General features: G+C 48.5%; 1 protein-coding gene across 1 annotated transcript in view; it reads left to right on the forward strand.

Moving 5' to 3' along the window:
• STAM2 (signal transducing adaptor molecule 2) overlaps window positions 1-23,743 on the forward strand; it is a 198,115-nt gene that overhangs the window by 55,958 nt on the left and 118,414 nt on the right. The window contains exon 2 of the mRNA XM_063933540.1: window positions 960-1,044. Coding sequence (XP_063789610.1) covers window positions 960-1,044 — 85 coding nt within the window. The remainder of the gene's footprint in view (window positions 1-959; window positions 1,045-23,743) is intronic.

Consider the following 23,743-nt stretch of genomic DNA (forward strand, 5'->3'; position numbering starts at 1 on the left):
ATAGCCTGCGACTTTCCTGCAATGTTTTAAAGGGGCAATTATTTAAAAGGCAAAACCAGGTTAGTTTTGCCTTTTTTAAATGATTTGTCCTTTAAAACATCTTCCAGACTCGCTGTGAACTTGGCCATGCCTTCAAGTCGCGGGCTATTAGGTTTACCCCATAGTCTCTGGCTGCTGGGACTGTGTATATTGCTATGAACTATTTTATTACACCCAGCTGACCTGTTATTACTACACAATACAATGCTTTGTAATACGGAGAGGAAATGTAGTTAAAATGCCGCGGAACGGGATCCCGCCAGCCAAACTACTGACGATGCCGGAATCCTAAACGATGGCATAAGTCAGGCGTCAAAATCCCGACTGTGGTAGGGATCCTGGCATCAAAATACTCGCGCCTTGCTGCAGGGGGGTTAGGTTTAGCAATTAGAAGGGGTGTTAAGGTGCAGGGACGGGAAGGTTAGGCACCAAGCAGGGAGGGTTAGGTTTAGGCAGGGGGGAAGGAAGGGTCAGAATTAGGCACCACTGGGGAGGTTTAGCGTTAGGCACCCACAAGGGAGGTTAGGGTAGGGGGCAGGGGAGGGTTAGGGTACTTTTTGGGGGGCTGTTGGGATTCTGACTGCCGACATCCTGTCCATCGGGATATCCTACTGAATCCACAGTGAGAGCCATAGGTTCATTTATTGGATACAGTTTTTATTTTTTATTTTTTTGAATGTAGTTTTTATAAAAAAAAAACAAAAAACCCCCAGAATGAATTGCTTTACCAGTGACAAATCTTCTGAGAAAGCAGGATGACTGTTGCATGGAGTTGTGTAATGCTTCCATGCAGTGGATACAATAGAGCAATACATTTCGTTGCTGCATATCTTGTGCTCCATGTTGAATCTCTTATGTTCCTGGTAATTTTTCCCCCTCATTATTTCATTTTTTTTTTTTTTTTTTTTTGTCTCCTTTAGAGAAAGCAACAAATGAATATAACACCACTGAAGACTGGGGACTTATTATGGATATATGTGATAAAATCCTGAACACTCCCAATGGGTAAGGTTTGAATTAGTTACTGAATTGTTGTGTTTTTTTTTTGGTTATGGTATATTATGTCAATACTCTGAATGTTAACATAATAGCTACATGTATTTTTAGTTGTGGTTACGCTTTGAATTACAGGTAATACAAAGTTGTACTACAATCTACAGGATTAATTTTACTTATACCCCTTTCACACCAGCAGCTTTGAACACTGGTTATTGGCACATGAGCATGCATAACCCGGGTTCCTGTGCGGTGTGAAAGGTACCAGGGGGCAATATACTGGGTTGAGCGACCCGGTATTTCAACCCTGCTAGCGAGCAGGGTTGAACGCGTGTTCAACCGGGCTCGCTGTGTAGTGTGAAGGGGAGCCAGGTCAGTGTGACCTGTTTCCCGTTCACAGTGTGTGGACGGGCAGCGCTTGGAGATCATGTGATCTCCCAGCAACGCCCACGCCGTGATATTGCCGGGTTGCAGTCTGCGGTGTGAAAGAGGGTATTGAGGCGGGTCGCATACTGGGAGCTCCCGTGTCAGGCTCCCGGGTGCGACCCGCCTCAGATGGTATGAAAGTGGTATTATGTGCCCCTCATGCTGAGCTTAGTCCCAGTGACGGCAACTGTTACCCTGGGACTTTTCTGTTCCGCTCAGTGCTCTGTCCAATAGCGACGTGTATGTGAGCAGGTGGACCTGCAGTGGACAGGCTGCAATGAAGACGTTGTTCCAAACCAGCCTGCTGCCATCTTCTGGTTCTGTACTTACAGGCCTGGCAGTACCCTGGGAAAAACGAGTGGTGCTCTCTAAGGAGTATATATGAGCTTTCCAATGGGTGGTTGAACAGTTTTGCTTGTTCTGCTACACCTACATCCTGCTCATAATTCATTACAGAACATATAAGAAAAAACAAAAACAAATGCCATATCTCCCAGTTAGTACAATTATTCTCTAAGCTCTCTATTTGTTTACAGGCGTTTTAGCAGACCAGTACCAATTTAGCAATGGCTTTGTTTGTGGCCACTATCTTTTCTTAAGTTTTAAAAATCATGTAACGCTGCCCAGGTTATGCGGTATACACACTAGACGATATGCAATTGGCGTGATACTCGTCCCGATTTCCCTTCATCCACAGAACAGACGATTTAGGCCCTCATTCCGAGTTGTTTGCTCGCTAGCTGCTTTTAGCAGCCGTGCAAACGCTAGGCCGCTGCCCTCTGGGAGTGTATCTTAGCTTAGCAGAAGTGCGAACAAAAGGTTCGCAGCGCTGCTACAAAAAAAGATTGTGCAGTTTCTGAGAAGCTCGAGACCTACTCCTAGCTTGCGATCACTTCAGACTATTTAGTTCCTGTTTTGACGTCACGAACACGCCCTGCGTTTGGCCAGCCACGCCTGTGTTTCCCCAGGCACGCCCACGTTTGTATCTGACACGCCTGCGTTTTTACACACACTCCCCGAAAACGGTCAGTTACCACCCAGAAACACCCACTTCCTGTCAATCACTCTGCGGCCAGCAGTGCGATTGAAAAGCGTCGCTAGGCCTTGTGTGAAACTGCAACGGCTTTTGTGAAAGTATGTCGCACGTACGCATTAAGCCGCATACGCATGTGCAGAAGTGCAGATTTTTAGCCTGATCGCTGCGCTGCGAACAACGGCAGCTAGCGATCAACTCTGAATGACCCCCTTAGTGCATACACTCTGTGCAATCCTTCAAATGACCTAATGATATATTTTGCGTTGTTTGTTCGTTACCGATATATCAGGTATACATTTCAGGAAGGGCATATCTGCTGATCTCCACTGCAGGCAGATTAGAAGCGGTGAACGACACACAGGAATTCACAATAGTGCGTACACATTTTGACGTTCCAATTCGCTCAAAGTGACAAATTGTCCAGTATATCGTCTAGTGTATACCCAGATTCAGCATCCACCTCGCCTGTCCATCAAGGTAGTAAGTTGTACGTATGAAGTTTGTTCCCTAGTGATGTGTGTTTGACACCGCGCCCCTCTGACATCACTACTCTGCTGTTGGGGACACTGATACTCCCTTTATGTAATGCTCATTCTGTGGCTACTTCCTGCCGTCATTCCATCATGACTATGCCCTGTGTCTCTTGCATCCCTGTCCTGACAGTTCCATGAGTGGACTGAGGTCCGCTCCTTTTCCTATGCATCATTTCTGCATTTCAGCCTCCCAGTATAACTACATTCTAAGGTTGTGCAGTCTACTTTCCACACTGAGACTTTGACGCGTCATGTACGCACTATGTTAAAAACACTACAGGATTTCTGTATTAAACGCTGGGCAGCAGTAAGAATTCCTCACATTGAAAAGGAATCCTATTAGAGAGTTTGGGATGGAAGCACAGATGGTATAATGGTTAGCATTACTGTCTTGCATCTCAGCCCTAACTGTGTGGAGTTTGTATATTCTCCCTGTGTTTGTGAGAGTTTCCTCCAGGTACTCCGTTTACACACCCCCCCCACACACACACACACTCCAAATATATACTGGTAGGTTGATTGGCTTTTGGATAAAAGTGTGTGTACATGGAGTAAGGAATCTAAGCCCAGATTTATCAAGCCTTGGAGAGTGAAAAATTGCACGGTGATAAAGTACTAGCCAATCAGCTCCTAACTGTCTGGGTTTGAAAACAGACAGGAGCTGATTGGTTGGCACTTTATCACCGTGCTATTTATCACTCTCCAAGGCTTGATAAAGCTGGGCCCTAGATTGTATGTCCCACTGGAGCAGGAACTGATGTGAATGGCCATATACTCTCTGTAAAGCGCTACGGAATATGTGTGTCCTATATAAGTGCCTGGTAATAAATGATAAATGAGAGTCTACACCGGATCTAATAGCTTACATGTAAAATTTGCTATTAGAGACAGGTAACACTAGAGATAACAGTGCTAGAGTGCAGAGGAAATGTATCCGATCTTCCTTTTATGCCAAATGCTATGCTAGCTAAATATAATAATTATTTTCTCTGACGTCCTAGTGGATGCTGGGAACTCCGAAAGGACCATGGGGAATAGCGGCTCCGCAGGAGACTGGGCACAACTAAAGAAAGCTTTTAGGTCACCTGGTGTGCACTGGCTCCTCCCACTATGACCCTCCTCCAAGCCTCAGTTAGATTTTGTGCCCGGCCGAGGTTGGATGCACACTAGGGGCTCTCCTGAGCTTCTAGAAAGAAAGTATATAATTAGGTTTTTTAATTTACAGTGAGACCTGCTGGCAACAGGCTCACTGCAGCGAGGGACTAAGGGGAGAAGAAGCGAACCTACCTGCTTGCAGCTAGCTTGGGCTTCTTAGGCTACTGGACACCATTAGCTCCAGAGGGATCGACCGCATGGAACTGGCCTTGGTGTTCGGTCCCGGAGCCGCGCCGCCGTCCCCCTTACAGAGCCAGTTGCAAGAAGAGGTCCGGAAAATCGGCGGCAGAAGACATCAGTCTTCACCAAGGTAGCGCACAGCACTGCAGCTGTGCGCCATTGCTCCTCATACACACTTCACACTCCGGTCACTGAGGGTGCAGGGCGCTTGGGGGGGGCGCCCTGAGCAGCAATAAAAACACCTTGGCTGGCATATATATCACAATATATAGCCCCAGAGGCTATATATGTGATAAATACCCCTGCCAGAATCCATAAAAAAGCGGGAGAAAAGTCCGCGAAAAAGGGGCGGAGCTATATCTCTCAGCACACTGGCGCCATTTTCTCTTCACAGTGCAACTGGAAGACAGCTCCCCAGGCTCTCCCCTGTAGTTTTCAGGCTCAAAGGGTTAAAAAGAGAGGGGGGGCACTAAATTTAGGCGCAATATTGTATATACAAGCAGCTATTGGGAAAAATTCACTCAATATAGTGTTAATCCCTAAATTATATAGCGCTCTGGTGTGTGCTGGCATACTCTCTCTCTGTCTCCCCAAAGGGCTGTGTGGGGTCCTGTCCTCAGTCAGAGCATTCCCTGTGTGTGTGCGGTGTGTCGGTACGGCTGTGTCGACACGTTTGATGAGGAGGCTTATGTGATGGCAGAGCAGATGCCGATAAATGTGATGTCGCCCCCTGTGGGGCCGACACCAGAGTGGATGGATAGGTGGAAGGTATAAACCGACAGTGTCAACTCTTTACATAAAAGGCTGGATGATGTAACAGCTATGGGACAGCCGGCTTCTCAGCCCGCGCCTGCCCAGGCGTCTCAAAGGCCATCAGGGGCTCAAAAACGCCCGCTCCCTCAGATGGCAGACACAGATGTCGACACGGAGTTCTGACTCCAGTGTCGACGAGGTTGAGACATATACACAATCCACTAGGAACATCCGTTACATGATCCCGGCAAAAAAAAAAATGTGTTACACATTTCTGACATTAACCCAAGTACCACTAAAAAAGGGTTTTATGTTTGGGGAGAAAAAGCAGGCAGTGTTTTGTTCCCCCATCAAATGAGTGAATGAAGTGTGAAAAAGCGTGGGTTCCCCCGATAAGAAACTGGTAATTTCTAAAAAGTTACTGATGGCGTACCCTTTCCCGCCAGAGGATAAGTTACGCTGGGAGATATCCCCTAGGGTGGATAAGGCGCTCACACGTTTGTCAAAAAAGGTGGCACTGCCGTCTTAGGATACGGCCACTTTGAAGGTACCTGCTGATAAAAAGCAGGAGGCTATCCTGAAGTCTGTATTTACACACTCAGGTACTAGACTGAGACCTGCAGATAGTGCTGCTGCAGCGTGGTCTGTAACCCTGTCAAACAGGGATACTATTTTGCGAACATAAGACGTCGTCTTATATATGAGGGATGCACAGAGGGATATTTTGCCGGCTGGCATCCAGAATTAATGCAATGTCCATTCGGTCAGGAGGTTATTAGAGACCCGACACTGGACAGGTGATGCTGACTTTAAAAGGCACATAGAGCCTTATAAGGGTGAGGAATGGGGATGGTCTCTGGGACCTCGTATCCACAGCAACAGCTGGGAAGAAAATTTTTTACCTCCGGTTTCCTCACAGCCTCAGAAAGCACTGTATTATCAGGTACAGTCCTTTCGGCTTCAGAAATGCAAGCGTGTAAAACGAGGGAAGAGGGAAAAAGCTGCACCAGTCAGCCAGTTCCCAGAATCAAAATTCTTCCCCCGCTTTCTCTGGGTCCACCGCATGACGGGGGGGCTCCACAGGCGTAGCCAGGTACGGTGGGGGGCCGCCTCAAAAATTTCAGCGATCAGTGGGCTCGCTCACAGGTGGATCCCTAGATCCTTCAAGTAGTATCTCAGGGGTACAAGCTGGAATTCGAGGCGTCTCCCCCCCCCGCCGTTTCCTCAAATCTGCCTTGCCGACAACTCCCTCAGGCAGGGAGGCTGTGCTAGAGGCAACTCACAAGCTGTATTCCCAGCAGGTGATAGTCAAGGTGCCCCTACTTCAACAAAGACGGGGTTACTATTCCACACTGTTTGTGGTACCGAAACCGGACGGTTCGGTGAGACCCATTTTATATTTGAAATCCTTGAACACATACATAAGAAAATTCAAGTTCAAGATGGAATCGCTCAGGGCGATTATTGCAAGCCTGGAGGAGGGGGATTACATGGTATCCCTGGACATCAAGGAGGCTTACCTACATGTCCCCATTTACCATCCTCACCAGGAGTACCTCAGATTTGTGGTACAGGATTGCCATTACCAATTCCAAACACTGCCGTTTGGACTGTCCACGGCACCGAGGGTCTTTACCAAGGTAATGGCAGAAATGATTATACTCCTTCGAGAAAGGAAGTTTTAATTATCCCGTACTTGGACGATCTCCTTATAAAGGCAAGGTCCAAGGAGCAGTTGGTCGGAGTAGCACTATCTCGGGAAGTGCTACAACAGCACGGATGGATTCTATACATTCCAAAGTCACAGCTGGTTCCTACCACACGCCTACTGTTCCTGGGGATGGTTCTGGACACAGAACAGGAAAAAGTGTTTCTCCCGCAGGAGAAAGCCAAGGAGCTGTCATCTCTAGTCAGAGACCTCCTGAAACCAAAGCAGGTATCGGTGCATCACTGCACACGAGTCCTGGGAAAAATGGTAGCTTCTTACGAAGCAAAATTCCATTCGGCAGGTTCCATGCAAGAACCTTTCAGTGGGACCTCTTGGACAAGTGGTCGGGATCGCATCTTCAGATGCATCGGCTGATAACCCTGTCTCCAAGGACCAGGGTATCTCTACTGCGGTGGCTGCAGAGTGCTCATCTTCAAGAGGGCCGCAGATTCGGCATACAGGACTGGGTCCTGGTAACCACGGATGCCAACCTTCGAGGCTGGGGGGCAGTCACACAGGGAAGAAATTTCCAAGGACTTTGGTCAAGTCAGGAGTCGTCCCTACACATAAATATTCTGGAACTGAGGGCCATTTACAATGCCCTAAGTCTGGCAAGGCCTCTGCTTCAAAACCAGCCGGTACTGATCCAATCAGACAACATCACGGCAGTCGCCCATGTAAACCGACAGGGCGGCACAAGAAGCAGGATGGCGATGGCAGAAGCCACAAGGATTCTCCGATGGGCGGAAAATCACGTCTTAGCACTGTCAGCAGTGTTCATTCCGGGAGTGGACAACTGGGAAGCAGACTTCCTCAGCGGACACGACCTACACCCGGGAGAGTGGGGACTTCATCCAGAAGTCTTCCAACTGTTGGTAAACCGTTGGGAAAGGCCACAGGTGGACATGATGGCGTCCCGCCTAAACAAAAAACTAGAGAGATATTGCGCCAGGTCAAGGGACCCTCAGGCGATAGTGGTGGACGCTCTAGTGACACCGTGGGTGTACCAGTCGGTTTATGTGTTCCCTCCTCTGCCTCTCATACCAAAGGTACTGAGAATAATAAGAAAACGAGGAGTAAGAACAATACTCGTGGTTCCGGATTGGCCAAGACGAGCGTGGTACCCGGAACTTCAAGAGATGATCTCAGAGGACCCATGGCCTCTGCCGCTCAGACAGGACCTGCTGCAGCAGGGGCCCTGTCTGTTCCAAGACTTACCGCGGCTGCGTTTGACGGCATGGCGGTTGAACGCCGGATCCTGAAGGAAAAGGGCATTCCGGAGGAAGTCATTCCTACGCTGATTAAAGCCAGGAAAGATGTAACTGCAAAGCATTATCACCGCATATGGCGGATGTATGTTGCTTGGAGTGAGGCCAAAAAGGCCCCAACAGAGGAATTTCAACTGGGTCGATTTCTGCATTTCCTACAAGCAGGAGTGACTATGGGCCTGAAATTAGGCTCCATTAGGGTACAGATCTCGGCTCTGTCGATTTTCTTCCAGAAAGAACTAGCTTCACTACCTGAAGTTCAGACGTTTGTTAAGGGAGTGCTGCATATTCAGCCCCCTTTTGTGCCTCCAGTGGCACCTTGGGATCTCAACGTGGTGTTGAGTTTCTTAAAATCACATTGGTTTGAGCCACTTAAAACCGTGGATCTAAAATATCTCACGTGGAAAGTGGTCATGTTATTGGCCTTGGCTTCAGCCAGGCGTGTGTCAGAATTGGCGGCTTTGTCATGTAAAAGCCCTTATCTGATTTTCCATATGGATAGGGCAGAATTGAGGACTCGTCCCCAGTTTCTCCCTAAGGTGGTATCAGCTTTTCACTTGAACCAACCTATTGTGGTGCCTGCGGCTACTAGGGACTTGGAGGATTCCAAGTTGCTGGACGTAGTCAGGGCCTTGAAAATTTATGTTTCCAGGACGGCTAGAGTCAGGAAAACTGACTCGCTATTTATCCTGTATGCACCCAACAAGCTGGGTGCTACTGCTTCTAAGCAGACTATTGCTCGCTGGATTTGTAGCACAATTCAGCTGGCGCATTCTGCGGCTGGACTGCCGCATCCTAAATCAGTAAAAGCCCATTCCACAAGGAAGGTGGGCTCATCTTGGGCGGCTGCCCGAGGGGTCTCGGCTTTACAACTTTGCCGAGCTGCTACTTGGTCAGGGGCAAACACGTTTGCAAAATTCTACAAATTTGATACCCTGGCTGAGGAGGACCTTGAGTTCTCTCATTCGGTGCTGCAGAGTCATCCGCACTCTCCCGCCCGTTTGGGAGCTTTGGTATAATCCCCATGGTCCTTTCGGAGTTCCCAGCATCCACTAGGACGTCAGAGAAAATAAGATTTTACTCACCGGTAAATCTATTTCTCGTAGTCCGTAGTGGATGCTGGGCGCCCGTCCCAAGTGCGGATTGTCTGCAATACTTGTACATAGTTATTGTTAACTAAAGGGTTATGGTTGAGCCATCTGTTGAGAGGCTCAGTTATGTTTCATACTGTTAAACTGGGTATGGTATCACGAGTTATACGGTGTGATTGGTGTGGCTGGTAAGAGTCTTACCCGGGATTCAAAATCCTTCCTTATTATGTCAGCTCGTCCGGGCACAGTGTCCTAACTGAGGCTTGGAGGAGGGTCATAGTGGGAGGAGCCAGTGCACACCAGGTGACCTAAAAGCTTTCTTTAGTTGTGCCCAGTCTCCTGCGGAGCCGGTATTCCCCATGGTCCTTTCGGAGTTCCCAGCATCCACTACGGACTACGAGAAATAGATTTACCGGTGAGTAAAATCTTATTATTTCTCTGACGTCCTAGTGGATGCTGGGGACTCCGTAAGGACCATGGGGAATAGCGGGCTCCGCAGGAGACTGGGCACTCTAAAGAAAGATTTAGTACTATCTGGTGTGCACTGGCTCCTCCCTCTATGCCCCTCCTCCAGACCTCAGTTAGAATCTGTGCCCGGACAGAGCTGGGTGCTTTTAGTGAGCTCTCCTGAGCTTGCTAATAAGAAAGTATTTTAGTTAGGTTTTTTATTTTCAGAGAGCTTCTGCTGGCAACAGACTCTCTGCTACGAGGGACTGAGGGGAGAGAAGCAAACCTACTAACTGCGGCTAGGTTGCGCTTCTTAGGCTACTGGACACCATTAGCTCCAGAGGGATCGAACACAGGACCTGACCTTGTCGTCCGTTCCCGGAGCCGCGCCGCCGTCCCCCTCGCAGAGCCAGAAGACAGAAGCCGGCAGAAGCGGAGAAGACATCGAAATCGGCGGCAGAAGACTCCTGTCTTCACATGAGGTAGCGCACAGCACTGCAGCTGTGCGCCATTGCGCCCACACTAACTCACACACTCCGGTCACTGTAGGGTGCAGGGCGCAGGGGGGGGGGGGGGGCGCCCTGGGCAGCAATTGTTACCTCCTGGCGAATGCTGCATATAAACAGTGGCACACTGTTATATGTATGAGCCCCCGCCATTTATTTTGCAAGAAATCGCGGGACAGAAGCCCGCTGCTGAGGGGGCGGGGCCTTCTTCCTCAGCACTCACCAGCGCCATTTTCCTTCCACAGCTCCGCTGAGAGGAAGCTCCCCGGGCTCTACCCTGCAGAATCACGGTAGAAGGGTAAAAAAGAGAGGGGGGGCACATAAATTTAGGCACATAAATCATAATACAGCAGCTACTGGGTAAACACTAAGTTACTGTGTAATCCCTGGGTTATATAGCGCTGGGGGGTGTGCTGGCAAACTCCTCTCTCTGTCTCTCCAAAAGGCCTTGTGGGGGTCCTGTCTTCATTTAGAGCTTCCCCTGTGTGTGTGGTGTGTCGGTACGCGTGTGTCGACATGTTTGACGAAGAGGGCTATGTGGAGGCAGAGCAAGTGCAGTTGACTGACGTGTCGCCGCCGACGGTTCAGACACCTGATTGGATGGATATGTGGAAGGTGTTAAATGATAATGTAAACTCCTTACATAAAAGGTTGGATAAAGCTGATACCTCGGGCCAGTCAGGGTCTCAACCCATGCCTGATCCTACAGCGCAGAGGCCCTCAGGGTCTCAAAAGCGCCCACTATCCAAAATGGTTGACACAGATGTCGACACGGATTCTGACTCCAGTGTCGACGACGATGATGCAAAATTGCAACCAAAAATGACAAAAGTTATACGTTACATGATTATAGCGATGAAGGATATTTTACACACATCAGAGGTAAACCCTGTCCCTGACAAGAGGGTTTATATGTATGGGGAGAAAAAGCAAGAGGTGACTTTTCCCCCTTCACATGAGTTAAATGAGTTATGTGAAAGAGCGTGGGATTCCCCAGATAAGAAAGTCCTGATTTCCAAAAGGTTACTTATGGCGTACCCTTTCCCGCCAGAGGACAGGGTGCGCTGGGAATCCTCCCCTAGGGTAGATAAAGCTCTGACACGCTTATCTAAGAAGGTGGCCCTGCCGTCGCAGGATACGGCCACCCTAAAGGATCCTGCAGATAGAAAGCAGGAAAGTATCCTGAAATCTGTTTATACACATTCAGGGACTCTACTGAGGCCAGCAATTGCGTCGGGGTGGATGTGTAGTGCTGTAGCAGCGTGGACAGATAATCTGTCTGAGGAAATGGATACCTTAGACAGGGGTACCATTATGCTGACCCTGGGGCATATAAAAGACACTGTCCTATATATGAGGGATGCCCAGAGGGACATTTGCCTACTGGGCTCTAGAATTAATGCAATGTCAATTTCTGCCAGGAGGGTCCTGTGGACTCTGCAGTGGACAGGTGATGCCGACTCCAAAAAACACATGGAGGTGTTACCTTACAAGGGTGAGGAATTGTTTGGGGACGGTCTCTCGGACCTGGTTTCCACAGCTACTGCTGGGAAGTCAAACTTTTTGCCATATATTCCCTCACATCCGAAGAAAGCACCGTATTACCAAATGCAGTCCTTTCGCGCACAAAGAAGCAAGAAGGTCAGAGGTGCTTCCTTTCTTGCTAGAGGCAGGGCAGAGGAAAAAAGCTGCACCTTACAGCTAGTTCCCAGGAACAGAAGTCCTCCCCGGCTTCCACTAAATCCACCGCATGACGCTGGGGCTCCACGGGTGGAGCCAGGAGCAGTGGGGGCGCGTCTCCGACATTTCAGCCACCAGTGGGTTCGCTCCCAGGTGGATCCCTGGGCTATACAGATTGTGTCTCAGGGATACAAGCTGGAATTCGAGGTGATGCCCCCTCAACGTTACCTAAAATCGGCCCTGCCAGCTTCCCCCATAGAAAGGGAAGTAGTGGTAGCAGCAATTCACAAGCTATTTCTCCAGCAGGTGGTGGTAAAGGTTCCCCTTCCTCAACAGGGGAAGGGATACTATTCCACAATGTTTGTGGTACCGAAACCGGACGGTTCGGTCAGACCTATATTAAATTTAAAGTCCCTGAACATTTATCTGAAAAGATTCAAGTTCAAAATGGAATCGCTCAGAGCGATCATTGCAAGCCTGGAAGAGGGGGATTTTATGGTGTCTCTGGACATCAAGGATGCTTACTTGCATGTCCCCATTTATCCGCCTCATCAGGAGTACCTCAGATTTGTGGTACTGGACTGTCATTACCAATTCCAGACGTTGCCGTTTGGTCTGTCCACGGCACCGAGAATATTTACCAAGGTAATGGCAGAAATGATGGTGAGCCTGAGAAAGCAAGGAGTCACAGTTATCCCATACTTGGACGATCTCCTCATAAAGGCGAGGTCGAGGGAGCAGTTGCAGAACAGCGTAGCGCACTCACAGGAAGTGTTGCAACAGCATGGCTGGATTCTGAATATCCCAAAGTCGCAGCTGATTCCTACGACGCGTCTGCCCTTTCTGGGCATGATTCTGGACACAGACAAGAAGAAGGTGTTTCTCCCGACGGAGAAGGCTCAAGAGCTTGTGACTCTAGTCAGAGACCTCTTAAAACCGAAACAGGTGTCGGTGCATCACTGCACGCGAGTCCTGGGAAAGATGGTGGCATCGTCCGAAGCCATTCCCTTCGGCAGGTTCCATGCAAGGATCTTTCAATGGGATCTGTTGGACAAATGGTCCGGATCGCATCTTCAGATGCATCGGCTGATCACCCTGTCCCCCAGGGCCAGGGTGTCTCTTCTGTGGTGGCTACAGAGTGCTCACCTTCTCGAGGGCCGCAGATTCGGCATACAGGACTGGGTCCTGGTGACCACGGATACGAGCCTCCGAGGGTGGGGGGCAGTCACTCAGGGAAGAAACTTTCAAGGGTTGTGGTCAAGTCAGGAAACTTGTCTGCACATAAATATCCTGGAACTAAGGGCCATATTCAACGCCCTGAGTCAAGCGGAGCCCCTGCTTCGCAACCAACCGGTGCTGATTCAGTCAGACAACATCACCGCGGTGGCTCATGTAAACCGCCAGGGCGGCACAAGAAGCAGAGTCGCGATGGCGGAAGCCACCAGGATTCTTCGGTGGGCGGAGAATCACGTACAAGCACTGTCAGCAGTGTTCATTCCGGGAGTGGACAACTGGGAAGCAGACTTCCTCAGCAGGCACGACCTCCACCCGGGAGAGTGGGGACTTCATCAAGAAGTCTTCATTCAGATTACAAATCGATGGGAACTGCCACAGGTAGACATGATGGCGTCCCGTCTCAACAAAAAGCTGCAACGGTATTGCGCCAGGTCAAGAGACCCTCAGGCTATAGCTGTGGACGCCCTGGTAACACCGTGGGTGTTCCAGTCGGTCTATGTGTTCCCTCATCTTCCTCTCATACCCAAGGTACTGAGAATCGTAAGAAGAAGAGGAGTGAGAACAATACTCATTGTTCCGGAATGGCCAAGAAGACCTTGGTACCCGGAATTGCAAGAAATGCTCACAGAGGACCCATGGCCTCTGCCTCTCAGACAGGACCTGTTGCAACGGGGGCCCTGCCTGTTCCAAGACTTACCGCGGCTGCGTTTGACAGCATGACGGTTGAACGCCGGATCCTAGCGGAAAAAGGCATTCTGGAGGAAGTTATTCCTACGCTGATAAAGGCTAGAAAGGACGTGACAGCAAAGCATTATCACCGCATATGGCGAAAATATGTTGCTTGGTGTGAGGCCAGGAAGGCCCCTACAGAGGAATTCCAACTGGGCAGATTTCTGCACTTTCTACAGTCTGGAGTGACTATGGGCTTGAAGTTGGGATCCATAAAGGTCCAGTTTTCGGCCCTATCCATTTTCTTTCAAAAGGAACTGGCATCTCTTCCTGAAGTTCAGACGTTTGTTAAGGGAGTGCTGCATATTCAGCCCCCTTTTGTGCCACCTGTGGCACCTTGGGATCTCAACGTGGTGTTGGGTTTCCTGAAATCCCACTGGTTTGAACCACTTAAGACTGTGGAGCTAAAGTATCTCACGTGGAAGGTGGTCATGCTATTGGCATTAGCTTCGGCTAGGCGTGTGTCAGAATTGGCGGCTTTGTCATGTAAAAGCCCCTATCTGGTTTTTCATATGGACAGGGCAGAATTGCGGACTCGTCCCCAATTTCTGCCAAAGGTGGTGTCATCTTTTCATTTGAACCAACCTATTGTAGTGCCTGCGGCTACTCGTGACTTGGAGGATTCCAGGTTACTAGATGTAGTCAGGGCTTTGAAGATTTATGTAGACCGAACGGCTGGAGTCCGGAAAACTGACTCGCTGTTTATCCTATATGCCCCCAACAAGTTGGGTGCTCCTGCTTCAAAGCAAACCGTTGCCCGCTGGATCTGTAACACGATTCAGCAGGCTCATTCTGCGGCTGGATTGCCGCATCCAAAATCAGTGAAAGCCCATTCCACAAGGACGGTGGGCTCTTCTTGGGCGGCTGCCCGAGGGGTCTCGGCATTACAGCTTTGCCGAGCTGCTACTTGGTGGGGTTCAAACACATTTGCAAAATTCTACAAGTTTGATACCCTGGCTGAGGAGGAACTTGAGTTTGCCCATTCGGTGCTGCAGAGTCATCCGCTCTCTCCCGCCCGTTTGGGAGCTTTGGTATAATCCCCATGGTCCTTACGGAGTCCCCAGCATCCACTAGGATGTCAGAGAAAATAAGATTTTACTTACCGGTAAATCTATTTCTCTTAGTCCGTAGTGGATGCTGGGCGCCCGTCCCAAGTGCGGACTTTCTGCAATACGTGTACATAGTTATTGCTTAATAATGGGTTATGTTATGTTGGCATCCATTGTTGATGCCCTGTTGTTGTTCATACTGTTGACTGGATAAGTGTATCACAAGTTATACGGTGTGGCTGGTATGAGTCTTACCCGAGATTCCAAAATCCTTTCCTTATAATGTCTGCTCTTCCGGGCATAGTTTCCTTAACTGAGGTCTGGAGGAGGGGCATAGAGGGAGGAGCCAGTGCACACCAGATAGTACTAAATCTTTCTTTAGAGTGCCCAGTCTCCTGCGGAGCCTGCTATTCCCCATGGTCCTTACGGAGTCCCCAGCATCCACTACGGACTACAAGAAATAGATTTACCGGTAAGTAAAATCTTATTTTTTATTATTAATGACACTTACAAATAATGGAACTAATCCTTGTGTGTCTGGCTACAGATGACAATACTGCAGAAAACATTAATACTATAAAGCAGACCGTTGTCCCTGGCCCCTACACTGATGTCAGGCGTTTTATAACCTGCACATATTTATGGTCTCTAATCTCTGGAGAACTAGCTGATTACATCACCAAAACCTGTACATTGAACTGGTCATGAGGGGGAAATCCACTGAGTCAGGTAGTGATTGAGCATGTGATATTTGTGAGGTGCGTGTGATTTGTGTATGTTATTGCAGCTAATGAGTGATATTTTTAACATGTTATTAGCTAGAGTAGTAGATACCACACAGTATCTTAAGAAACCCTGTGACTAAGATCTTATTTGCGGTTATTACAACTTGCACCGCGTAGTCTGATACATTTGTAGGAGCATGTTTCATCTGCAGCGCTTGCCGTCAATCAGTCAATGCGATTTTATTGGTTACTTACATGTCTTTGTTGTGGTTCCAAAGTTTTTGTCTAAGGCTTGGGTACACATTAGATGATCTATCGCCCCGACGCGGATTGGAACAATATATTGTGTATTCTGTTCCCCCAGTTGCTCACTCCTGTGTTCCGTTTGAAGGGTCGTCCTGTCGGGCTGGCAGCCAGCATGCAGGTGAATGTGGCCATGAACAATATATTGCATGGCCGCGCAGTATATCGTTCAGTGTGTACGGTCGTCCGATAACAAGATTCTTCCAATATGGAAACTGTAAGATTATTAATAATATAATCATTAACATCCGTATTAGTCGCCCTGACATACAAACAGAATAAAAAAGGCAAAGAGAATAGCACACATAGCTGCAGTAGCAGGAAAATCCTCACTATCGAAGGTGTAACGAGAAGAGATGGGTAAGACCAAAGCTAGGAAGGTTGTATAACTACAAAAGGTAGGCTAAATCTTGTGTTTAGCGGCGCAATACTCACTCCAGCTGAACTAGTGTCGTAGCAAGTCGTCGGCTGATGACGTATAAGAAGATCCCGTAGTTCCAAACTCCTCAGGGGTCTGGACATTCTTCTTTACCGTAAAATATTGGGGACAGTAGCTGAACGCCAGTGTTGGGCAATCAGACATTTAGTCGAAATGAGTATATGGCCCATTTTATATCTGTCATTTCTCTGACGTCCTAGTGGATGCTGGGAACTCCGTAAGGACCATGGGGAATAGCGGCTCCGCAGGAGACTGGGCACATCTAAAGAAAGCTTTAGGATCACCTGGTGTGCACTGGCTCCTCCCCCTATGACCCTCCTCCAAGCCCCAGTTAGATTTCTGTGCCCGACGAGAAGGGTGCACACTAGGGGCTCTCCTGAGCTCTTTGTGAAAGTTTTAGTTTAGGTTTATTATTTTCAGTGAGACCTGCTGGCAACAGGCTCACTGCATCGAGGGACTAAGGGGAGAAGAAGCGAACTCACCTGCGTGCAGAGTGGATTGGGCTTCTTAGGCTACTGGACATTAGCTCCAGAGGGACGATCACAGGTTCAGCCTGGATGGGTCACCGGAGCCGCGCCGCCGTCCCCCTTACAGAGCCAGAAGAGCGAAGAGGTCCGGAAAAATCGGCGGCAAAAGACGATCCTGTCTTCAGATAAGGTAGCGCACAGCACCGCAGCTGTGCGCCATTGCTCTCAGCACACTTCACACTCCGGTCACTGAGGGTGCAGGGCGCTGGGGGGGGCAGCGCCCTGAGACGCAATAAATCGATAAAAAAACCTTATATGGCTAAAATAAATGCATCACATATAACTCCTGGGCTATATGGATGCATTTAACCCCTGCCAAAACATACAGAAAAAGGATGATAAGGACGCCGAGAAAGGGGCGGAGCCTATCTCCTCAGCACACTGGCGCCATTTTCCCTCACAGCTCAGTTGGAGGGAAGCTCCCTGGCTCTCCCCTGCAGTCACTACACTACAGAAAGGGGTTAAAAAAGAGAGGGGGGCACAAATTAGGCGCAGTATATAACAATACAGCAGCTAAAAAGGGAAAAACACTTATATAAGGTTATCCCTGTATATATATAGCGCTCTGGTGTGTGCTGGCAAACTCTCCCTCTGTCTCCCCAAAGGGCTAGTGGGGTCCTGTCCTCTATCAGAGCATTCCCTGTGTGTGTGCTGTGTGTCGGTACGTTGGTGTCGACATGTATGAGGAGAAAAATGATGAGGAGACGGAGTAGAGTGTCTGAAATAGTGTTGTCACCCCCTAGGGGGTCGACACCTGAGTGGATGTACTGTTGAAATTGCGTGACAGTGTCAGCTTTGTATAAAAGACAGTGGTTGACATGAGACAGCCGGCTACTCAGCTTGTGCATGTCCAGACGTCTCATACAGGGGCCCTAAAGCGCCCGTTACCTCAGATACAGACGCCGACAGGGGTACTGACTCCTGTGTCGACGGTGAAGAGACAACCGTGATTTCCAATAGGGCCACACATTGCATGATTGAGGCAATGGAAAAAGTTTACACTTTTCTGATAATATGAATACCACCAAAAAAAAAAAAAAAAAAGGGGTATTATGTTTGGTGAGGAAAAACTTCCTGTAGTTTTCCTGAATCTGAGAAATAAAATGAGGTGTGTGATGATGCGTGGGTTTCCCCCCGATAACAATTGATATTTTCTAAAAAGTTATTGGCAGTATACCTTTTCCCGCCAGAGGTTAGGGTGCGTTGGGAAACACCCCCTAGGGTGGATAAAGCGCTCACACGCTTGTAAAAACAAGGGCTCTACCCTCTCCTGAGATGGCCGCCCTTAAGGATCCTGCTGATAGAAAGCAGGAGCGTATCCTAAAATGTAATTACACACATACTGGTGTTATACTGCGACCAGCAATCGCCTCAGCCTGGATGTGCAGTGCTGGGGTGGCGTGGTCGGATTCCCTGACTGGAAATATGATATCCTAGATAAGGACAGTATATTATTGCCTATAGAGCAATTAAAAGATGCATTTCTATATATGCAGGATGCACAGCGGAATATTTGCCGACTGGCATCAAGTATAAGTGCGTTGTCCAATTATTCCAGTAAAGTGGTCAGGTGATGCGGATTCCAAACGGCATTTGGAAGTATTGCCTTAAAAGAGGGGATGTACCCCAGGTCGCCTCTCAAAATAAGACGCCGTATTATCAGGCGCAGTCCTGGTTGGCAGGCGGACAAAAGGGTTCCTCTTTTCTGCTCGTGACAGAGGGAGAGGAAAATGGCTGCAGAGATCAGCCAGTTCCAAGGAACAGAAACCCTTTTCCGCCGCTGCCAAGCCCTCAGTATGACGCTAGGGCTTTACAAGTTCAGGCACGGTGGGGTCCCGTTCTCAATGAATTTCAGTGCGCAGTGGGCTCACTCGCAAGTAGACCCCTGGATCCTTCAGATAATATTTCAGGGGTACAAATTGGAATTCGAGACGTATTCCCCTCGCCGTTTCCAAAAGTCTGTTTTACCGACGTCTCCCGCTGACAGGGAGGCAGTTTTGGAAGCCATTCACAAGCTGTATTCCCAGCAGGTGATAATCAAGGTACCCCTCCTGCAACAGGGAACGGGGTATTATTCCACACTATTGTGGTAACGAAGCCAGACGGCTCGGTGAGACCGATTTTAAAATCTAAAATCTTTGAACACTTGCATACAGAGGTTCAAATTCAAAATTGAGTCACTCAGAGCAGTGATTGCAAACCTGGAAGAAGGGGACTACATGATGTCTCGGGACATCAAGGAGGCTTACCTTCATGTCAAAATTTACCCTTCTCACCAAGGGTATTTCAGGTTATGGTACAGAACTGTATCAGTTCGGACGCTGCCGTAGGGATGGTCCACGGCACCCCGGGTCTTTACTGAAGTAATGACCGAAATGATGATATTCCTTCGAAGGAAGGGAATTTTAGTTATCCTTTACTTGGACGATTCCCTGATAAGGGTAAGATCCAGGGAACAGTTGGAGATCGGTGTAGCACTATATCAGGTAGTGTTGCGGCAGCACGATTGGATTTTCAATATTCCAAAATCACAGCTGGTTCCGACGACTTGTCTTCTGTTCCTAGGGATGATTCTGGACATAGTCCAGAAAGAAGGTGCTTCTCCCGGAGGAGAAAGCCAGGGAGTTATCCGAGCTAGTCAGGAACCTCCTAAAACCGAACCAAGTCTCAGTGCATCAATGCACAAGGGTTCTGGGTAAAAATGGTGGCTTCCTACGAAGCAATCCCATTCGGCAGATTCCACGCACAGTGGAACCTTCTGGACAAATGGTCCGGGTCGCATCTTCAGATGCTTCAGCGGATAACCCTGTCACCAGGGACAAGGGTATCCCTCCTGTGGTGGTTGCTGAGTGCTCATCTTCTAGAGGGCCGCAGATTCGGCATTCGGGACTGGGTCCTGGTGGCCACGGATGCCAGCCTGCGAGGCTGGGGAGCAGTCACACAGGGAAGGAATTTCCAGGGCTTATGGTCAAGCCTGGAGACATCTCTTCATATAAACATTCTGGAACTAAGGGCCATTTACAATGCCCTAAGTCAAGCGAAACCCCTGCTTCAGGGTCAGGCGGTATTGATCCAATCGGACAACATCACGTCAGTCGCCCACGTAAACAGACAGGGCGGCAGGAGGGCAATGGCAGAAGCTGCAAGGATTTTCGCTGGGCGGAAAATCATGTGATAGCACTGTCAGCAGTGTTCATTCCGGGAGTGGACAACTGGGAAGCAGACTTCCTCAGCAGACACGACCTTCACCCGGGAGAGTGGGGACTTCACCCAGAAGTCTTCCACCTGATTGTAAACCGTTGAGAAAAACAAAAGGTGGACATAATGGCGTCCCGTCTAAACAAAAAACTAGACAGATATTGCGCCAGGTCAAGGGACCCTCAGGCAATAGCGGTGGACGCTCTGGTAACACCGTGGGTGTACCAGTCAGTGTATGTGTTCCCTCCTCTGCCCCTCGTACCAAAAGTACTGAGAATCATAAGAAGGAGAGGAGTAAGAACTATACTCGTGGTTCCGGATTGGCCAAGAAGGACTTGGTATCCGGAACTTCAAGAGATGCTCACGGACGAACCGTGGCCTCTACCTCTAAGAAAGGACCTGCTCCAGCAGGGGCCTTGTCTGTTCCAAGACTTACCGTGGCTGCGTTTGACGGCATGGCGGTTGAACGCCGGATCCTGAAGATCCCTACCCTGGTCAAGGCCAGGAAAGACGTAACCGCAAAACATTATCACCGCATTTGGCGAAAATATGTTGCGTGGAGTGAGGCCAAGAAGGCCCCTACAGAGGAATTTCAACTGGGTCGTTTCCTCCATTTCCTGCAAACAGGACTGTCTATGGGCCTAAAATTAGGGTCCATTAAGGTTCAAATTTCGGCCCTGTCGATTTTCTTCCAAAAAGAACTGGCTTCAGTGCCTGAAGTTCAGACATTTGTAAAAGGGGTACTGCATATACAGTCTCCTTTTGTGCCTCCAGTGGCACCTTGGGGATCTCAATGTTGTGTTGAGTTTCCTAAAGTCACATTGGTTTGAACCACTCACCACTGTGGACTTAAAATATCTCACATGGAAGTGACGAGTTAGCCCTGGTTTCAGCCAGGCGGGTGTCAGAATTGGCGGCTTTATCATATAAAGCCCTTACTTAATATTTCATTCTGAAAGGGCAGAATTGAGGACTCGTCCTCAAATTTTCTACCTAAGGTGGTTTCTGCATTTCACATGAACCAACCTATTGTGGTACCTGCGGCTACTAAGGACTTGGAGGATTCCAAGTTGCTTGACGTGGTCAGGACCCTGAAAATACATGTTTCCAGGACGGCTGGAGTCAGAAAATCTGACTCGCTGTTTATCCTGTATGCACCCAACAAACTGGGTGCTCCTGCTTCTAAGCAGACGATTGCTCGTTGGATTTGTAGTACAATTCAGCTTGCACATTCTGTGGCAGGCCTGCCACAGCCAAAAATCTTAAAATGCCCACTCCACAAGGAAGGTGGGCTCATCTTGGGCAGCTGCCCGAGGGGTCTCGGCTTTACAACTTTGCCGAGCAGTTACTTGGTCAAGAGCAAATACGTTTGTAAAATTCTACAAAGTTGATATCTTGGCTGAGGAGGACCTGGAGTTCTCTCATTCGGTGCTGCAGAGTCATCCGCACTTTCCCGCCCGTTTGGGAGCTTTGGTATAATCCCCATGGTCCTTACGGAGTTCCCAGCATCCACTAGGACGTCAGAGAAAATAAGAATTTACTTACCGATAATTCTATTTCTCGTAGTCCGTAGTGGATGCTGGGCGCCCATCCCAAGTGCGGATTGTCTGCAATACTGGTACATAATTATTGTTACCAAAAAATTCGGGTTATTGTTGTAGTGAGCCATCTTTTCTAGAGGCTCCTCTATTATCATGCTGTTAACTGGGTTCAGATCACAAGTTGTACAGTGTGATTGGTGTGGCTGGTATGAGTCTTACCCGGGATTCAAAATCCTTCCTTATTGTGTACGCTCGTCCGGGCACAGTATCCTAACTGAGGCTTGGAGGAGGGTCATAGGGGGAGGAGCCAGTGCACACCAGGTGATCCTAAAGCTTTCTTTAGATGTGCCCAGTCTCCTGCGGAGCCGCTATTCCCCATGGTCCTTACGGAGTTCCCAGCATCCACTACGGACTACGAGAAATAGAATTATCGGTAAGTAAATTCTTATTTTAACGGAGATGTCTGCATGAAACACATGGATTAGAGACAGTAAAGGGGTTGGACTAACAGAAAAATGCAAAATTTTCGAAATAACATCAAAAATGTAAGACCATAAAGTAGTGACGGCAAAGCATGACCAAATATGTGGATAAGGGAGCCAACATTACTACAGTTATGCCAACATAGTAACCTTTTATAGCTCTATATTACCTATGCAGCAATTTATAGAACAGTTCTAGGTGGGAGACGCATTTAGAGAAGCGAAGGCATGTCCGGAAAGTCGAGTGCCAATCGTGATCAGTTAAAGTGCACGATAGATCAGCCTCCCATTTTAACAATGAGGGGAATTTAAAGGGTCTCGAGGGGCTCACCATAATGGCGTACCACCAGGAGATGCCTTATTTACTCTCCGCTTTAGTAAATCTATCAGTGAGATAGTTAGGGAGTGGCAGTAATACACGTGGGGCCGTCGTGACACTAAATATCCACTGCTGGAGCTGGAGATACTTGTACAAATATCTAGGGTCGAGGGAATATTGTGATTGTATTTGGGAGTACAGGATCAGAACACCATGTAGTGTTAACTCTATTGTCAAATGGACCCCTTGGGATAGCTAAGAGTCAACTTAAGGTTCGGGATAAGGAACACTAACCCTTTAAGGGAAAGGGCAGCCGAGGGGGGAGAGATATCGGCAGATCTCGCTACAAATTCTAACCACACTTTACGAGTGCCTTGGACCAAGGCAGAGCGTGCTGTGGGATGTATTTTAATTGTGGAAGGCAAACTCAAGCAATCGGGTAGTGGAAATGGACAGACGAAGGGCCTAAATCATATCTGGTCGCTGCTGTGCGTTTTCGTACAGCGGGCATTCAGATCCGAACTGCGTATGCACCACACTGCGCTGGCGTGCCGCACAGCTGCAATGGGCATCGGCACTCTGCGACAGGATGGTGCAAAGAATCTATTCACACGGGCGTTCACAAGGAGATTGACAGGAAGAGGCCATTTGTGGGTGCTAACTGTTTTCAGGGAGGCTCAAGCATTTTCAGGGAGGTTGTCTGACGTCTGCTCCGGTCCCAATCAGCCTCTTCTCCTCGCACTGGATAAGTAAGTCCTGGGCTGCGCAGAGACTGCACAAACTGATTTTTGTGCAACTCGGCCTACACATGCAATCGCACACTTGCACAGCGATTATACACTCCCCCTGTAGGTGGCGACTATCTGATCGCAGGCCAGTAATAAAAAACGCAGCCCAGCTATCAGATCTGAATTACCCCCCAGATCTCCAAGGTGACCCAAATCTTTTCTCCAACAAACAATGCTCCTAATTGTGATAAAGGACATGCAAGCTGGTAGTAGTGTAGGTCTGGGTATGCAAGTCCACCCTCCAATTTCATTAAAAAAAAAAAAAGGGTTTTTCTAGCCAATCTGGGTTTCTTACCTCTCCAAACATATCCGATAAATGTTGTGTGGAATTAATTTAATAAAATGGTCGGAACAAATACAGGAATAGGTCTAAACAGATATAACACTTTAGGTAATAAAATAATTTTTAACACAGCTATGTGACCCAACCAAGAGACACTCATCCAATCCATTATCATCGATAGCTTAAATAACAGTGGGGAATAATTAACAGTTATTAGATCATCGAGTTTGGGGGTACTCTGTATCCACAGATATTTTAAGGTTTGTCTTGCCAGGCATAGCGATAGTCATCCTGTAACAATTGTAA

Source organism: Pseudophryne corroboree, chromosome 7 (assembly GCF_028390025.1).
Source record: "Pseudophryne corroboree isolate aPseCor3 chromosome 7, aPseCor3.hap2, whole genome shotgun sequence".
NCBI classification, from domain to species: domain Eukaryota; kingdom Metazoa; phylum Chordata; class Amphibia; order Anura; family Myobatrachidae; genus Pseudophryne; species Pseudophryne corroboree.